Source organism: Haplochromis burtoni, unplaced genomic scaffold (assembly GCF_018398535.1).
Source record: "Haplochromis burtoni strain Fernald_Lab_line unplaced genomic scaffold, NCSU_Asbu1 Contig_43, whole genome shotgun sequence".
NCBI classification, from domain to species: domain Eukaryota; kingdom Metazoa; phylum Chordata; class Actinopteri; order Cichliformes; family Cichlidae; genus Haplochromis; species Haplochromis burtoni.
In genome coordinates this window covers 134,564-149,851 of record NW_024582404.1, presented here as the reverse complement: position 1 = coordinate 149,851, position 15,288 = coordinate 134,564, and the positions used below count along the sequence as shown (strand labels likewise).

General features: G+C 40.5%; 2 protein-coding genes across 2 annotated transcripts in view; one reads left to right on the top strand and one right to left on the bottom strand.

Annotated features, from left to right (window-relative positions):
- Window positions 1-572: 572 nt before the first annotated feature.
- Window positions 573-8,451, bottom strand: ptgesl (prostaglandin E synthase 2-like). Its single transcript, XM_005948946.3, has 8 exons — window positions 8,341-8,451; window positions 6,293-6,701; window positions 5,111-5,299; window positions 4,720-4,775; window positions 3,705-3,857; window positions 3,169-3,369; window positions 2,957-3,074; window positions 573-1,606 (listed from the first exon to the last, which is right to left on the bottom strand). The coding sequence occupies exons 2-8, from the start codon at window positions 6,590-6,592 to the stop codon at window positions 1,460-1,462; spliced, it is 1,164 nt and encodes a 387-aa protein (XP_005949008.1). The 5' UTR covers window positions 6,593-6,701; window positions 8,341-8,451; the 3' UTR covers window positions 573-1,459.
- LOC102295753 (ral guanine nucleotide dissociation stimulator) overlaps window positions 8,355-15,288 on the top strand; it is a 59,045-nt gene continuing 52,111 nt past the window's right edge. Inside the window, exon 1 of the mRNA XM_014329809.2 lies at window positions 8,355-8,481. Coding sequence (XP_014185295.1) covers window positions 8,461-8,481 — 21 coding nt within the window. The 5' untranslated portion in view covers window positions 8,355-8,460. The remainder of the gene's footprint in view (window positions 8,482-15,288) is intronic.

Here is a 15,288-nt window from a genome sequence, read left to right as displayed (position 1 = left end):
AGGAACGCCAGAAGACAGAAAGTGAAGGTGCTGACACAGAGGAATAGTCTAAGATTTAGGGTTTACAGGAAGGCCTTCATAGGGGGACATGGTCCTAAAAGGACCTTAATTCCTTATGCTACAAATAAGGTTTTAATTTGCATTAAAATGTCCTAAAACAATTTTTCGTAAGATTTTAAATGCCTAAAGTAGATGAAGTGAGACTGAAGTGTAATTCAGTAAAAACTGGTATTCAAGCATGTGGCTTAACCCTTTAAGCCCTACCTAATTTACCCCTTAAACCAGGGATGGGGAACTCCAGGCCTCAATGGCCGGTGTCCTGCAGGTTTTAGATGTGTCCTTGATCCAACACAGCTGATTTAAATGGCTAAATTACCTCCTCAACATGTCTTGAAGTTCTCCACAGGCCTGGTAATGAACTAATCATTTGATTCAGGTGTGTTGGCCCAGGGTGAGATCTAAAGCCTGCAGGACACCGGCCCTTGTGCTGCGGGTTTTAGATCAGAAACACACATTTTTATAAAACTGTAACACATTAACTGCACCAACATGTGGTTTAAAAAGAGACAACCTTCATGTTTACCTTTTTTATTTGACCTTTTTACATCTATGCACACTGAGTCGTTTTTATTACAGTTACTTCAGCTGCAGCTGAAATATTGCATATTAAACACATTCGGTGCCAGCTCGATGATTATTCGTACATTTTTTTACCCAAACAGTCGCAGAACATATCGATTCGTCATGGCTTGACCGACACTGCATCAGAGGAACAATCATCTGAAATAAATACAGAGAACATGAACCGTTTTTCCACACAAAGCTGCAGAAACGAGCCTCAGACTCTGCAGTCCTGAGCACAGACGATTTAGATTTCCAAGATTTTCCCATGTGAGATAAGTAGGCGTAAAACTAGCTCAGAAATAAACAGTGTTACAAGAAATAATTTATACAGCCAGTTTCTAAATTCCTATGTTCAAAAGGACAAACCAGCGTAGGGAACAATCATGTCTTTCCTTCACACACCAGTCTCGACCTGGAAGTCAGTTTAATTTTGTTCATAGCCACACTGTAGACTGCCTGATGAATGAGAATGGAAAAAACCTAAAGTAATTCAAAAATATGCGGATGAAATTAGAAGACTAGCTGCATGAATATGTGCAGATTTCTCCTTTAACCGTACTCTGAAGATGTGACTTTTCTGTTCCTTAAAAATAACAAAACAAGATCAAGTGTTTCAATGATATTGTTGTTGCAGTTCGTCTATTTCGCCACTAGAGGCCAGTGAAAATGACAGACCTTTAAACGAGCAGATTTGATCCACAAAAGCAGCTCTGTTAATGATGGAGTCAATTAAAAACCCACTCACAAGAATTAACAGGTTCAGGAAGTTGAGTGACCACTACAAGACCTGGCGGTGGTCGTCTTCTGGTTGCAGTCCTTCAGGAGCTTTTACTGTTCAGTGTTTATAAGGCTCAGCGTTAAGACCCTCGTGGTTGAGCGTGGCGCTCTCCATGCGTCTGTACCAATATTTCACTTTGGTGTTCGCCATCATGTCATCAAACGCCTGCAGGCCCTCCATCACCCTCAGGACTCCAAACACTGACTGTAACAGAAGAGCACAGGTGCAAAGACTGAAGATTAAAAATAACTTTTCCTAAAGTTTACTCACTGTTAAAATTGTGGCTGCTTGTATGAAACATGTCCAGAGTTTCAAATAATTAGGCAATCCCTGTGAGCCAAAAGCTCAGGGACTGGTCAGACTGGTCGAAATGCCGTATTTCAGGGTTTTTTTTTCTGCTCTTGGATCTCTGATGTCATAAAGGAGTAGATATAATGGACTGTATATTAAGGATGGACATAGTGAAGCCATTTTGTCGTGTTTTTAAATTGGATGTTAGAATTGTGAGGTAGATCTACATGCTCATTGGCTAATGGTTGTCAGTCACACAGTAAAGTGTTCCATCCAGTGCTATCTGCCTGGTTTTGTTACATAAAGTAACTAAAATAAACATACTAAAATCGTGTAATTAAAAAGTGTTACTTTTACAGTAACAATGAACATTATGCTTTAAAACAAGCACAAATACAAAGTAACTTTCTTGATGGCACTCACATTGATGTGAACACCAACAAGAAAATGATCCTTTTGAACTACAGACGTTTAAAGGAAAGTACACACATTTTTGTAAACGTAGAACAAACTGGGCACCAATGCAGCGCCTCCGTCTGGGGGAGTGTAACCAAGTTACTTTTGTAACTGTCCTTTATATATGGTCTGCAAACACATCACACACTGTGGCTAGCTCTCACTTCTGGGGGTTAAGACTTAGTTTTAAAGTTATGTTAAGGGTTAGCTTAGTGGTAAGAGGCTTCAGAGGGCAATAATGGGATTGAATGTCCTCACAATGTCAATCAAACCAACATGGATCAGCGTGTATGTAGGCCCCGCCCCCAACATGCAGCATGGAGCAGGAGTAGTCACCGCAGGGGAAACGCTGATAACAGAAACCAACTTTTAGCCAAAATAAGATGAGAACAGCTCATCCACACAACATTAAACTTGTTACAGCACTTATTCAGCTCGTCAGCATCACACCTGCCGAGTTTAAGTGAGGTGGAGCAAATCAACAGCTGGAGATACACAACGAACAGGCACATGGACAAAATATTAGTAATCTAGACCTAAAATTTGTATTCGAGGCCATCAGTGCGTGTTTTCTAAAACATCTGCAGAACAAGATGTATTATTCAAGCACCTGCTGACCATTACAGAAAACAGGTTTAAGTTGCTTCAACACTGGCTTCACTTTTCAGACCTGAAAACTACCTCTTTCTATCTCTATCAGTCTGTGGTGAAGCTTTAATCAGGCTAATTTACGTACATTAAATTAGTAACAAGCCTAAGTTGGACCCTGGACCAAGCCTGAGCTGGACCTAAGCTGCGTTTCCTCACCAGGTCTGCCAGGTTGGGCTGATCTCCACCCATGAACTTCCTATTCTTGCCAATGGCTGCCACCCAGTCGTTGACAGCCTTGTAGAGATCCTCCCTGACGTCGTCCTGCAGATTGTGTCTGTTGGGTCAAAGGAGTGAAAATTAATACCTCACGTCCCCAAAAACCTTAAAATTACCAGAAACGCGATAGCCTGTTATCTAACACCACATACCGACTTTTCAGCCCTTTGGAGATGACAAACATGGCCGCAGCGCCAACATATTTGGCGAAGAAGCCTTCAAAAGTACCAAACTTGCCCTCGCGTACGATATAGTCGAAGGAGGCCAGGGCCTCGTTGGTGGTTCGGTACACGTTGGGAGATATGAGGTGTACGAGCCAGTCGTCAGCCCACTGACGCCACTTCATCTCCTCTCTGAAATCAGAGCAGAAAACATTTACGATCCACAGAAAAGATGGAGTCGCGGTCTGATGCGGACCACATGACTTTAGTTTGCAGAAAACTCCACCACCACCACATTTTCATGCAGATTTAAAATTTTTCCTTCCAACAGATGCTCATCACACAGATCTTCATTAGAATGATGAAAACAGAAATCTCCCATTGCTAAAAGTAGAGGCTTCATATCAGCTGACCAATCACAAGCCTGAGAGCAATAATGCTCCGCAGTCTTTGGGTTACACCCAAGTGCTACCTTTCAAAATAAGAGTCTGCTAATAATTGTGTGTGAGAAACAGGGCTTGGCTTACTTCTGCATTTCCTTCTGTGGGTAAACTGCGACGGTCTCGCCCTCGCTCAGCATCAGCCAGTACTTGTTGTTGTACTCGATCACCTCCTTCCCCCTGTCATTCACCGACTTCATCTCCGGGTAGCAGCGAAGGATGTCGGACATGCTCTTCTTCCTGCAAAAAAACCCCAAAGGTAAAGATTTTTTGATGCCTCCAACTCATTTATCCAGGTGGATGAGCCCCACTAAGAACTGTTATGAAGAGAGAAACTATCCACTCTATTTTTTGACAATATATTTCTAGTGTACAGTTTGACCATTTAACACGGGGCATCTATAGTGACGTGCTCACTTTTGGATCCAGCCTCATGTGGCCACAAGAGGAACTGCAGTTCCTCTTGTGGCCACACTGGCTTACTGATGCCATTTCAAGACAAGAACACTGAGCTGGATAAAAATCACATCCAAGTGTATTCCACACCAAAGGAAGTAAGAATGAAACATTAAATTATGTTTTTACAATTAGTATTAAATAACAACACACTTGCTGCAGTGGGTCACTTAACCCCCCCACAGAAATTTTACAAATGTTTTTCTTAAAATATTAACCCAAGCATCCAAACTGTGAGGTTTATTTAAATGTATTGCATTGTTATTTCTTTGGAAACCAAAATGAGAAACCCTGCCCTCAGAACACAAGACCAAGGATTTAACTAGTCGAATAACAATTAGCATATTTTCTAAATTCTAATATTTTCTCAGTAAAATATAGAAATAAACTTCACATACATCAAGTACAATAATAACATTATAATAACATTTTTTAATAACAAGACTTTTAAAATTGTTTTTTCTGCATTTTAGTTTTAATGCTCTGATCAGGGTGGGATGTATTTGAACCACAGAGTTTCCCACCTGAGATTTTATAGATTATTTTACACTATCAAATTATTTCTCAGAGCTTTATTCGAAGTGATTAACAGAAAATCTAAACAAAATTCCTCATGAAATAACAAGTGAAGGAAGTCACAACTTACTTGTTGACTAAATAGGTCTTGAGCGAGCTGATGATGACAGACGAGTCATTCAGTTGCTGCAGATTTAAAAAAGGAAATAGAGCAGGACATGAAGGGTTTCACATTTTTTGTGGACATGCTTTTCTTTATTTTCTGTCATACAAATTCTGTGAGTAAGTGACTCCTGTGAGCCAGAAGCCCAGTCCTCAGACTGCTCTTAGTGTTGGGATTTTAAGACAATATCCTTAAAATAATATAAAATATATAAATTGTGGTGAGTGAGGGTTATGAAGGCATGCCAGAAATTAAAATCTGTCTGAATGTTTGACAAAAACATAACAAGTCTTAACTTTGTTCTCTCAACAGTCCCCCCCCCCATCTCAAAGACTTAAGATGACATCAAATGTCTTACCACCTCACCATCCACCATCAGGATGGGCACCTTTCTGTAGGTAGACCACTTAATCTCCTTCCTCATCACCGGGTTCACCTCCACGATCTCATACGGCAGCCCGTGGTAGTCCAGGAAGGCTCGCACCTTGCTGCAAAACGGGCAGGTCTTGTACTGGTACAGGGTCAGCTTCAGACTGCCTCCTGGAGCCTGGAAGGAGGCAGCAGAGGAAAGGAGAGCGCTATGAGGCTAAAGTATGTGGACACTTAAGAGCTTCCTCCCCCAGCTTGGCAAAGGGCTGCTAAAAAGAATGCAAGATTATTTTTCTGTCCATCTTTTATACTCTCTATGGATCTGAAAGAACTAATACTACTCCACAACAGGCTAACGGAAGCTGGCCAATCAAAAGAAAGTGGGCTTTTAATAAGGGGTGTGGGGCAGGAGGTGTTTAAAGAGGCAGGACCTGAATATAGCTACTGAGGGGGAGCATGAGAGACCAGTATGAGATAAGGATTATTATGAACTGTGAATTATGCAAAGCTAGTGGTGCTTGATAAGGTGATAATACTGCTAATAAATGCTAAGTTAAACCTGCAACACATTGCAGGTGGGTGAATAGAATAGAATACCTTTTATTGTCACTATACACATGTACAATGAGATACAGAGCGTCTCCTACTCAGTGCAGGTGTGTGGGAAAAGATATATAAAACAGTATTCCAAATGACAACAGCCAAACCATGTGCAAGAACACCTCAAGGCTTCAAGAGCAAACGTTTGTGAAGCACAGTGACTGCAAAGGTTTATTGCTGATGGCTATTACAGCTGTGCACGTACAGATAAAGGGGATCCAGGCCCAGAGTTTGGAAACGTTTGCAGACACACAGACAGCAGTGATCCACAGCATTTCTCCAGCCACTAACACACCGTAAAGCAGACCGCCTGTAGTTCATACAGAGCAGATCCAGTAAAAGCAAAACGTTACAGACAAATCTGTAAACTAAATTTTAAAACTAAACAACAGCGCATTTTGAAAGCTTTTATTGTGTTTCTACTCCAGTAGAAACACAATAAAAGGCAGTATTCAGAAGAAGTGGCAGGTGTCCGCAGCAGCTGGGGTCTGACAAGTGACCCGGGCTGCACACACCTCAGGCAGGTGAGCTTACTGCAGGCAGACGGTGATGATCAAAGACACCCACTTACCTCACTGACCTTCCTCTCCTCCTCGGCCAGGTGCTGCTGGACGGACAGCTTCACAGTCTGATATAAACCCAAACCTCCACCAAGCAGGAAGGCGCAGCCCAGCACCCTGCCTCCCCCTTGGCGCACACCGGAGAGCAGTTTGGACCGGAACCCCGCTCCGCCGGTGCCGTACGCCCTCCTGGATCCGTGCGCGCCCACATTCCCCAGCAGGTAGGAGAAGGCGCCGGACCGACGGGCTGCTGGAGACTCCAGAAAAGACAAGCCGACCTTAGTGAGTGTTCTGGCGCAGGAGGCTGCCATGTTGGCTTTACATAAAGTCCCAGAATGCACCACGAGGAATAGGGTTTGGGCGCCCTGAGCTGAGCCTGTCAGGGTGTGTGCCGCCCCCAGTGGCGCGCAAAGGCAAAACCTGAGAAAAGGTGCAATAAAAAGGGAACCAAGGGGGTAAAAAGACATCAAATAGATGCAAAACCGCTAAATGATGAACAGAGAAAGGCAAAATCACCACAAAGAGATATAAAATAACTGTAAAGAGACAAAAACAAACAAGCAGATAAAGTTAGAGAGGTCAGGTTGAGATGGTTTGGACATGTGCAAATGAAAGATGGTAACTTTACTAGATAATGATGTTGAATGTGGAGCTGTAAGACAGGAGAAAAAGAGGAACACCCCAGAGGAGGTTCATGGGTGTAGTGCAGAGGGCACGCAGTAGAAGATGCTGGGAATAGGGATAGGGTGAGATGGAGACAGATACAGATGTAAAACCAAGAGATGCAAACATGACATCATCACAGACCTCAGAGGACTACAAAGACCTGCAAATTACAACTACATGGAAAACAACAGGATGCGAAACCGCCATAAAGAGATGCTAAAAATAACCAAGTGGAGACTAAGAGTCACTGCAAAGATGGAAACAATAATTAAATTGTAAAAGCAACCATAAAGAACATAAAACAGACACAAATGGATGCAAAATGATCTAAAACTGATACTGAATAACAATAGCAAAGAGATACCTTTTTGTCTTTTTATTTTGTTTTGCTAATATTCACATTATTCCTCATTCACCTTTGTTTTACTGAGCTGAATGTTTTTGTTTTTTGTGTGTTGTAGCTGCTTTATGACAGGATTTTTCTCAACTTTTGGAATAAATTAAGTATATATATTTCCAGACCTGTGGAATTATGTGGGATATCACATAAATTAAATTGAACTGAACAGTAAATAATATTGGACTTCTGACGACTTCTCTGCAGTTTTAACACAGACATCCACTGGCCAAGTTTGCCCCTTTAAAGGGCTATTTCCGGCCCTCGTGCCATAGGTTTTACACGGCTTTGTGTTTAGATCGTCGTTGTTAGTTTTGTTTTATTTTAAATAATTGATAAATGTGTTTTAAATGCAAAATATTTACATAATTGAACTGAATTGCACTGAATTGAATTGAGGTGTGTTCAGGAGCGCCTGTTTTGCCCTGGATGCGTCGGTCTACGTGTGGTGCATTCAGGAGCGTCGTTTTTCCGACTTTCTCTGTGATCGCAGCAGCAGCAGCAGCAGAGGACCGTCCTGTTGCCCTGCTGAAAGCGGAGAATCCCCCTCAGCCAGCAGCGGCAGCAGTACTACCAGCATCATCCATTTTCACTGGTCGAGCCACATCGCATCCTTCTCCGCTCGGACTCTTCGCTCCGCTGGGATGCCGCCGTCGAGTAACGGCGGCAGGGATTCGCTCGGGAGCGCCTGAGCTGGAGGACACCGTCCCCGTGCGGTTTTTGGAGCGTGACTGGGATGAAGGCACGAGGAGACAAATAAAAATCTGATCATAGCCGGCTAACGCTAGCACGCTAACGTTAGCTGCCCGTTTTCCCCTCCCTGCTCACTGACCGATGTGTTTTCCTCCATGAATAAACACTCCTTTAATGCCCCCCCGCCTTTTTTTTTTATTCTTGCGAAGACATGCTGAAGTCACCGAGGACATTTATCTCAAGGATAAAACATCGCAGGGGTCTCCTAACCTCCAAAGGGTAACGCCAGTTAGCCATTAGTACCTTTTATTTTTTACATTTTTCTCGCTCGTCCGTGGAGATGCTGGCTGAGGAGGAGTGTGTCTAGCGCTGAAGCAGAACTCGCATGGATACTCACTCCATGAAGGTCATGATACTGAGAGAATGATCATGCTGGAAAAACAGGTAAGAAATCAGCACAGAGCCGTGAAGTCAGCGGGTTCGTATTTAAATGCACACCTGAGCTCATTTGCGTATCGTAATTAGGCTACATGGGGCGCGTGCTGCACCCCTGCCACAGCTGTGATCTGATAGAAGTAACGGGCTGTAAAGGTGAATTTATGCAGGTGATCAGCACATTTTTAATGATAATAATCCCCCCCCCCCTCTCTCTCTCTTTCTCCCCGGCTTAAAGTCTGCCTCGCTCTGCCACTCTCTCTCCTGCTGCTCTTTAAGCCATAGACTGTATATAAAGATGTAAGACATAGCATTTACAATAATTAAACGTGTTTTTGATTTTGGGGGGATTAAATTGACAAGACATTATCAATATTGTGAAGCTAGGGTTGCACGATTGCGAAATTTTAGGTCAATAAAGACATTTTGTAAAATAATTAGGACCTAAATCTGATCCCCCCAATCATTTATTTATTTATTTGTTTGTTTGTTGTTATTAATTCCCACTTGCGTGACTGGAAAGAATAGATCTGTACTATATTATTTGTTCGAGTCACCAGTAATTATGGTATGAAAAATTCTAAACATCTCACCTACCCAACTGAAATGGAATTTCTTCACAGATACAAAATTTTGTTATTGTTAAATTAGGTCCATGTTAAGTATGTTGAACCTGACACTTGGAAAAATAATACAAACGGTGTATGTAATGTTGCATTTGCAGGGGGATGGTGAACATAATGTAGAAGACAAATCAAAATATAAAAACATTAAAAAAAAAAACCCCACATGTTAATATTTGATATATATATTATATATGTGCCAAGTTTTTTTCAGATTGGCCCACCTGGCACATAAGACATATATACCACATATCTTACAATCATTATAGTAAGATTAGGGATTCACCAACTGTGGAATCATAGATGAATACCAATGTTTTTTGACAGATATCGGGTTCTGATGCCGATATTTTTTTCAGTCCCTTTTGGTTTTGTTGATATTCAGGGTTACCCTTGTTTCAGGGAGGCAAATTAATTATAAACTATTAGGGATGCACCAAATTGTGAAATTCTGGCAGATACCAACAGGCAAAAATAATAATCCAAAGTATATCTAGTTGTGATGCCAACATTTTCTTTTCATTTTTTTTATTAATATTTACATTCACCTCTGTTCTATGGAACAAATCTTATAAAATTTTAGGAAGTCACTGCTTGTTAAACAGATCAATTCTAATAAATAATATCTGATGTTTTTTTTCTTTGTTTTCTTGTTTTTTATTCCCTCCCATGTGCCTGGGAGAACAAATAAATCTTCATTATAAAATATTTTGGATGCGCTGATTGTGATTTCTGTGCAGATATTATTATTATTTATTAAGCTTGTGGCGATACCAATGTATTTTTTCTTTCTTTTTTTGTGTTATTTATGTTCACTCTTGTTCCAGGTAAACAAACAAGCCCTCGTGCTGTAATGTGAAATTTTTTCTGCCAGTACCAACATTTAAAATAACAGTTTGTCAGGCATCCGCTCCTGATGCCGCCATTTGTCTTTTTTAGTTTGTTACATTAACTTTTGTTACATGGAAAAATAAATTGTTATTGTACAATGTTAGGTATGAATTGAATGAAGTCCTGGATGGATAAAATTGTTATAAAATACCAATTCAACCAATATTTTTTCACCACTATGTTTATCTCCAGTAAAATAAAATAAAATAAAATAAACAACCAAAAAATAAATAAATAACTGTCCTATTTTTTAACAGTTTTTCAAACAAACTGACAAATAGATTAATTAGATATTGAAGGTTTAAAGTTGGAAAATGGATAAAAACCGAACATACCTCAGTAAATTCACTTAAAATGTAAGTGGCAAATAAGAAATCCTAATAAAGACGTGTCTATGGTTACGTTATTGGCCAAAAATTTCACTGAACAGTTTTTAAAACTAGCAGGCAGATGCTTGTTTGTCTCCTAGGCTTATAAACTGAAGTATGAGTTATTTTTAGTGATAGTTTTCTGCTTGTTGTTGCCTCTTGGTACTTGCTTCAGGAAATGTCCTTCAACCAATAGAACTCATAATCTTATCTGTCCAAGAACGGAGGGCAGGAGGTGGTGTTGACGGGATGTTGGTGGAGTTACTTCCTCTTGTTTGCTTCCATAAACAGAGCGTTAATGATACATCTTACCGTCAGAGATGTGAGGAGGTGTGTCTGATTTTAATTCTTTCAGTCACTCAGTGGGAAGTTAATCAGTTTCCTTAAATTGTTCCTGTTGATTAATTTTGTTTTTGCAGTGTTTACTCTCCTGGTGTCTAAAGGCGTGAGCTGGAAAATCTGAATTGTATGCAGGTGTTTGTGTTACTTTTTGTAAAAATATTTTATGATTCTAATAACGGTATAAAAGTCAGTCAGTTACAACCAGTCAGCTCAGAGAGGCCCAGAGTTCGATATAAACTTTGGCCTAAAGTCTAGCTAAAAAGAATATGTTGGGCAAGTTGATTGCAAGCCTGTTTGGACTTGTGTCGGTGTTTCCATTAATTATAGTTAGAAGCACTGTTTTCAGAATCCAGGAAGCATATTAATTAGTCTCAATAAGCCGTGTCATGTTCATTATCAGGATTAAATATATTTTGCAGCTTCCCGCTGATTTAACTAAAAGAAAAGGCCTCTCTTTTAGTGGGAGAGGTTGCTGTGATTTGATGCTGTCATGGTATTTTCTTGTCTTTTCTATTAAAAGTCCCAGCTCATAACTGTAAGACAGGGTTACAGCCTCCCTGTGTTGTTTCTATAATTTTTCCATGCTAGAAATCATCAAGTAAACCCGATGAATCTGTGTCAAAGGTCACTGCTGAGCTTTGTCTGCGAGGCGAGCAGGATGGATGTGAGGCTTCCCACCGCCTCTGTTCAAAGGCTGCGTTTAACCCTCAGCTCTCACTGCCTGGATTTTACTGTAAACACCCTTATTCTTCTTTGTCTCCTCCATGTAAATCCTGCTTCCTGCTGCTGGTATTATTGATGTTTATCTGCTTCTGAAACATTTATTTGCACTCCCAGTTTTGGTTTTTTTGTACTATTGTAGGAATCGCAGATAAAGCTGTAAGCCTCTCTGTCGCTCCATTTTCTGCACAAACCACTCCATTCTTGAGCTTGACTTCACTCCAAGCATATCGGACTTCTTTGTCTGATGGAATGTGACAAGAATCAGACTTTTTTTCTCCAGTTTTTAGTCCTCGGGGTTTTTCTTTTCTTTTCTCCTTTTTTTCATTTATGTAGAGGAAGGGCTTGTCCTTGAAATCTCTTTTCTGAAGAAGCCTTTTTGCACTGCTGGGCAAAGTGTATGAATAGTGTTGCAAAGTGCAGGAGCTGTGTAACATTTCCACTCGTTGATGACACTTGTTTTGCCCCACTCTGTTTTTGTTCGGTCAGCAAACAGCTCGAATTTTTGTGTCAGGGCTGCCAACATTTGTCCACGTTTGTGACAGGATTAGATTTGAGCGTGTAGACACTGTAATCATTTGCAGGCGTGTTCATGCTGAGTGAAGGCAAATTTTTCCATCCAGAGACTCTGCAGGCCAGAAACAAGATGATTTCAGGATACAGAACAGGCAGAAGAGTCCGGAAATTTCTTTGTATGCCTGTCTCTGCTCTTAGGAATCATATGTGATAGATAGATTATATTTTTAGTATTTTCTTTCCTATCTGTATACAGTTAGAGCCATGAGTTTTTGGACGGTGACACTTCTTCTTTGTAGTTTTTGCTCCATACACCTCCATAGTGGAAGTGCTGACTTTCCGCTTTAATTCAGGGAGGGTAAAAAGGTATTGCATTAACTTTGTTAGGCAGGCATTTTATACACCACCCCCCATTTTCTGAGGTTCAAAAGTAAGTGGACATCGTTGACTAATGAGCTTTACTGTTGTTGCATGACAGCAATGAGTAAATGGTGTCTTTTCACTGGAACTCTTAGTATGAGGTCAAAAGAGACTCTGATGCAAGTGAAGGAGGCTGAAAGAAACAAAGTAAGCCCAACAGAAAGATTCCAGAAACTGTCCTGCTCATGAAAAACAGCTGAAGACATTTAAAGTGCATGAGAATTATTACAGAATTACTTCCATGGTTTATCATCCAAGTATCATAGAGGCTCCTTGAACTTAATTAGTCATTTTGGCTTTAGGCTTCATTTCAAAAATCCTGCTAAAAAGCCAGTTCCTTCCTCTTTGGACAGAAGAAGCTAATATGAACTTGGACCAGAATGATGGGAGGAGTAAAGCAGGGAGAAGGAGAGAAACAGCTCATGATATCAAGCATATCACATCATCTGTCAAACTCAGAGGAGGGATTGTTATTGCATGGGCATGTATGTGTCAGAGGAACTGGGTCACTGGTGTTTGTTGATCATGTGACTGCCGAAAAAAGTAGCAGGATGAGCTCTGAAGTGTACAAGGCTGCATCTTAGAGAAAAAGTCAACTTTCTATTTGTGCACATGGTCACACATACAGTTTACAGTTGGCACGGATCTACTTTAAGTCACAATTATGTAGGGCTGTTCGATATATCGTTTGTTTTGTGGTGTCGCAAAATAAACTGTTTACGGCAATATTTTTTTCATCGTTCTGATGGTCGCTGTAGTGGCTATATTCATTTCTTAAAGTTCTCTCTTTCTCTTCTATTTAATATAACCACACTACGGACAGACAAGCGCCTGTTTTTATGCGTTGTTGTTAGCAACAACGACGGTAACACCATCGCGTGTCCGCTTGTTTATTTTCCACATAAACCTTTCACAATAAAGCTCAAGATCCTGTTGAGACTTTTCAAAATAAACTGAATCACGTGAAAAAGTATGCAGAGTGTTTACGGATGAGAAACAAAAAAGAGGCGTCAGGTGCCTAAAAATAAACCTTAGACTCAAACGTTAGAACAGGCTTTTCCCCGCAGCACGCCGTGTAATAAATACTCACAAAGAAAACGGCGGCTGTTACAACTTTTGTCTAAAAATATATAGTTTCATGCATCGGTTAAAACACTCGACTCCAGCTATTCGACGCCCAGCTGGAAACACTTCACGTAAGTCGAGCTGCCCGAGATTCACGGAATTTACAGAAAATGTTAAAATTTTGTGATTTATATCGTTATCGGGACGATAGATGTCTTATGTCGGTCATATCGCACAGCCCTACAATTATGAGTGAAATCCTCGTTCTGTCCTGCACAACCGGCGTCGCCTTCCTGCTGTGTTTTCCAAAAGACTAAGAACAAACTGGGTATTTCAGTAACCTTAAACTCTTATTTCAATGTGTAATCAGGCTGCTGACATTAAGAAAAATAATTATTTGTTACTTCAGCCTGATTGCTCCCAAAAAGGAACTCAAAGCTGTGATTGGTTGGATTACCATTGCATTCGGTGCCTATCCTTATACTACTTTCTTCTTCTACCCCATTATAATTTGGATGCAGGTTTTGTACTTTGCACTCCGTGCCACTCTGCAGAAATAAACCTGCCAATATATGATGCTGTTATATTATAGATAAATCTGCAAAGCATTATATGAGCAGTGTAAGCTGTCTACAGCAATCGGATTTAAGTTATATACCAAGGAGTGAATCAATCATTATGATCCAATAATATTATGAATATGATTCTGCATTATGAGTATGTTTACTTCAAGTATTTTTAGTATATTTTAATGCTAAAACCTTTGCACGATTCCAACTTTTACATAAGTACTTAAATGTTTGTCTCACAACTGTACAAAATATTTTTTTAAACCTTTCATGTATTTCATATGTATCAGAGCACCGGTCTGCACATGAGCCTGAAAACCTTAAAGTTATTCTGATCTAATATTCTGCTTTCCTTTTTGCACCTCTCTCTCTTCATCATAGGAAGACATCATTCAAATGACTCATATTTAATGCCTTTTCAAGTACAGTTTGATTTACATAAAGCTCTAAACCATTACCCCCGAAAAAGTTAAATTAACTTTTATAACATTTAGTTAACCAAAGCAATATATTTGATCACAGTTCAACCATGGAGCCAACTCACAACCACCTGTTTCACAAGCCTGATGTGACAGTTAAGGGGTGGAATGGAACATTTTGTAAAAGCAAATAAATCCTGACGTAAAAGCAAAATAATGAATTTTAATTTTTGACCTTGAAGATATGTTTACAAGTTCTTTGCAGCCTAAATATGACAGTGTCATAGTTGTGCAGGAAGTTGAACACATAAGATTCACCCCTTTCCTTTTCCACCTCCTGACATCTTTTTCTCATTACTGATTGGTTCTTGTGTTTTCTAAGTGAAATCACCTGCCACACATTCTTTTTGCCTTCCATAACTTCTAACCATCCTGTCCATCTATCCATCAGTCCATTTTCTCACGCTTATCTGCTCATCTATCTAAGCATAGAAGCCCAGATCTCTCCTTCTCTCTCCCCAGCCTAGCCTTCTCCTCGAGCTTTGCCGGGGAAACACCCAGGCATCCCAGGCCAGCTGAGAGATAAAATCTCTCTAGCATGTCCTGGATCTGGCCCGGCCTCCTCTTGCTAGAACGTGTCCAGAACACTTCACCCAGGAGGCATCGTGTCAGATGCCCGAACCACCTTAACTGGCTCCTTTTGATGTGGAGGAGTAGCAGTTCTAGTCTGTACTCTTATCAAATGACTGAACTCCTCAGCCTGTCTCTAAGGGAGAGGCCAGCCACCCTTAGGAGAAAGCTCGTGACTGTAGGTCGCTTTTTTACAGTTCAGTTCTGTCTGACAGAGAAAGAGTGAGCGTAAAATAACCTAATCATTGCATTT

Coding starts and splice junctions, on each gene's coding strand:
- ptgesl (XM_005948946.3), bottom strand. CDS start 6,592: ATGGCAGCCTCCTGCGCCAGAACACTCACTAAGGTCGGCTTGTCTTTT. Junction 3,370..3,704: donor CCACAGAAGGAAATGCAGAA/GTAAGCCAAGCC, acceptor CTCTGATTTCAG/AGAGGAGATGAAGTGGCGTC. Junction 1,607..2,956: donor AGCCCAACCTGGCAGACCTG/GTGAGGAAACGC, acceptor CTTCTGTTACAG/TCAGTGTTTGGAGTCCTGAG.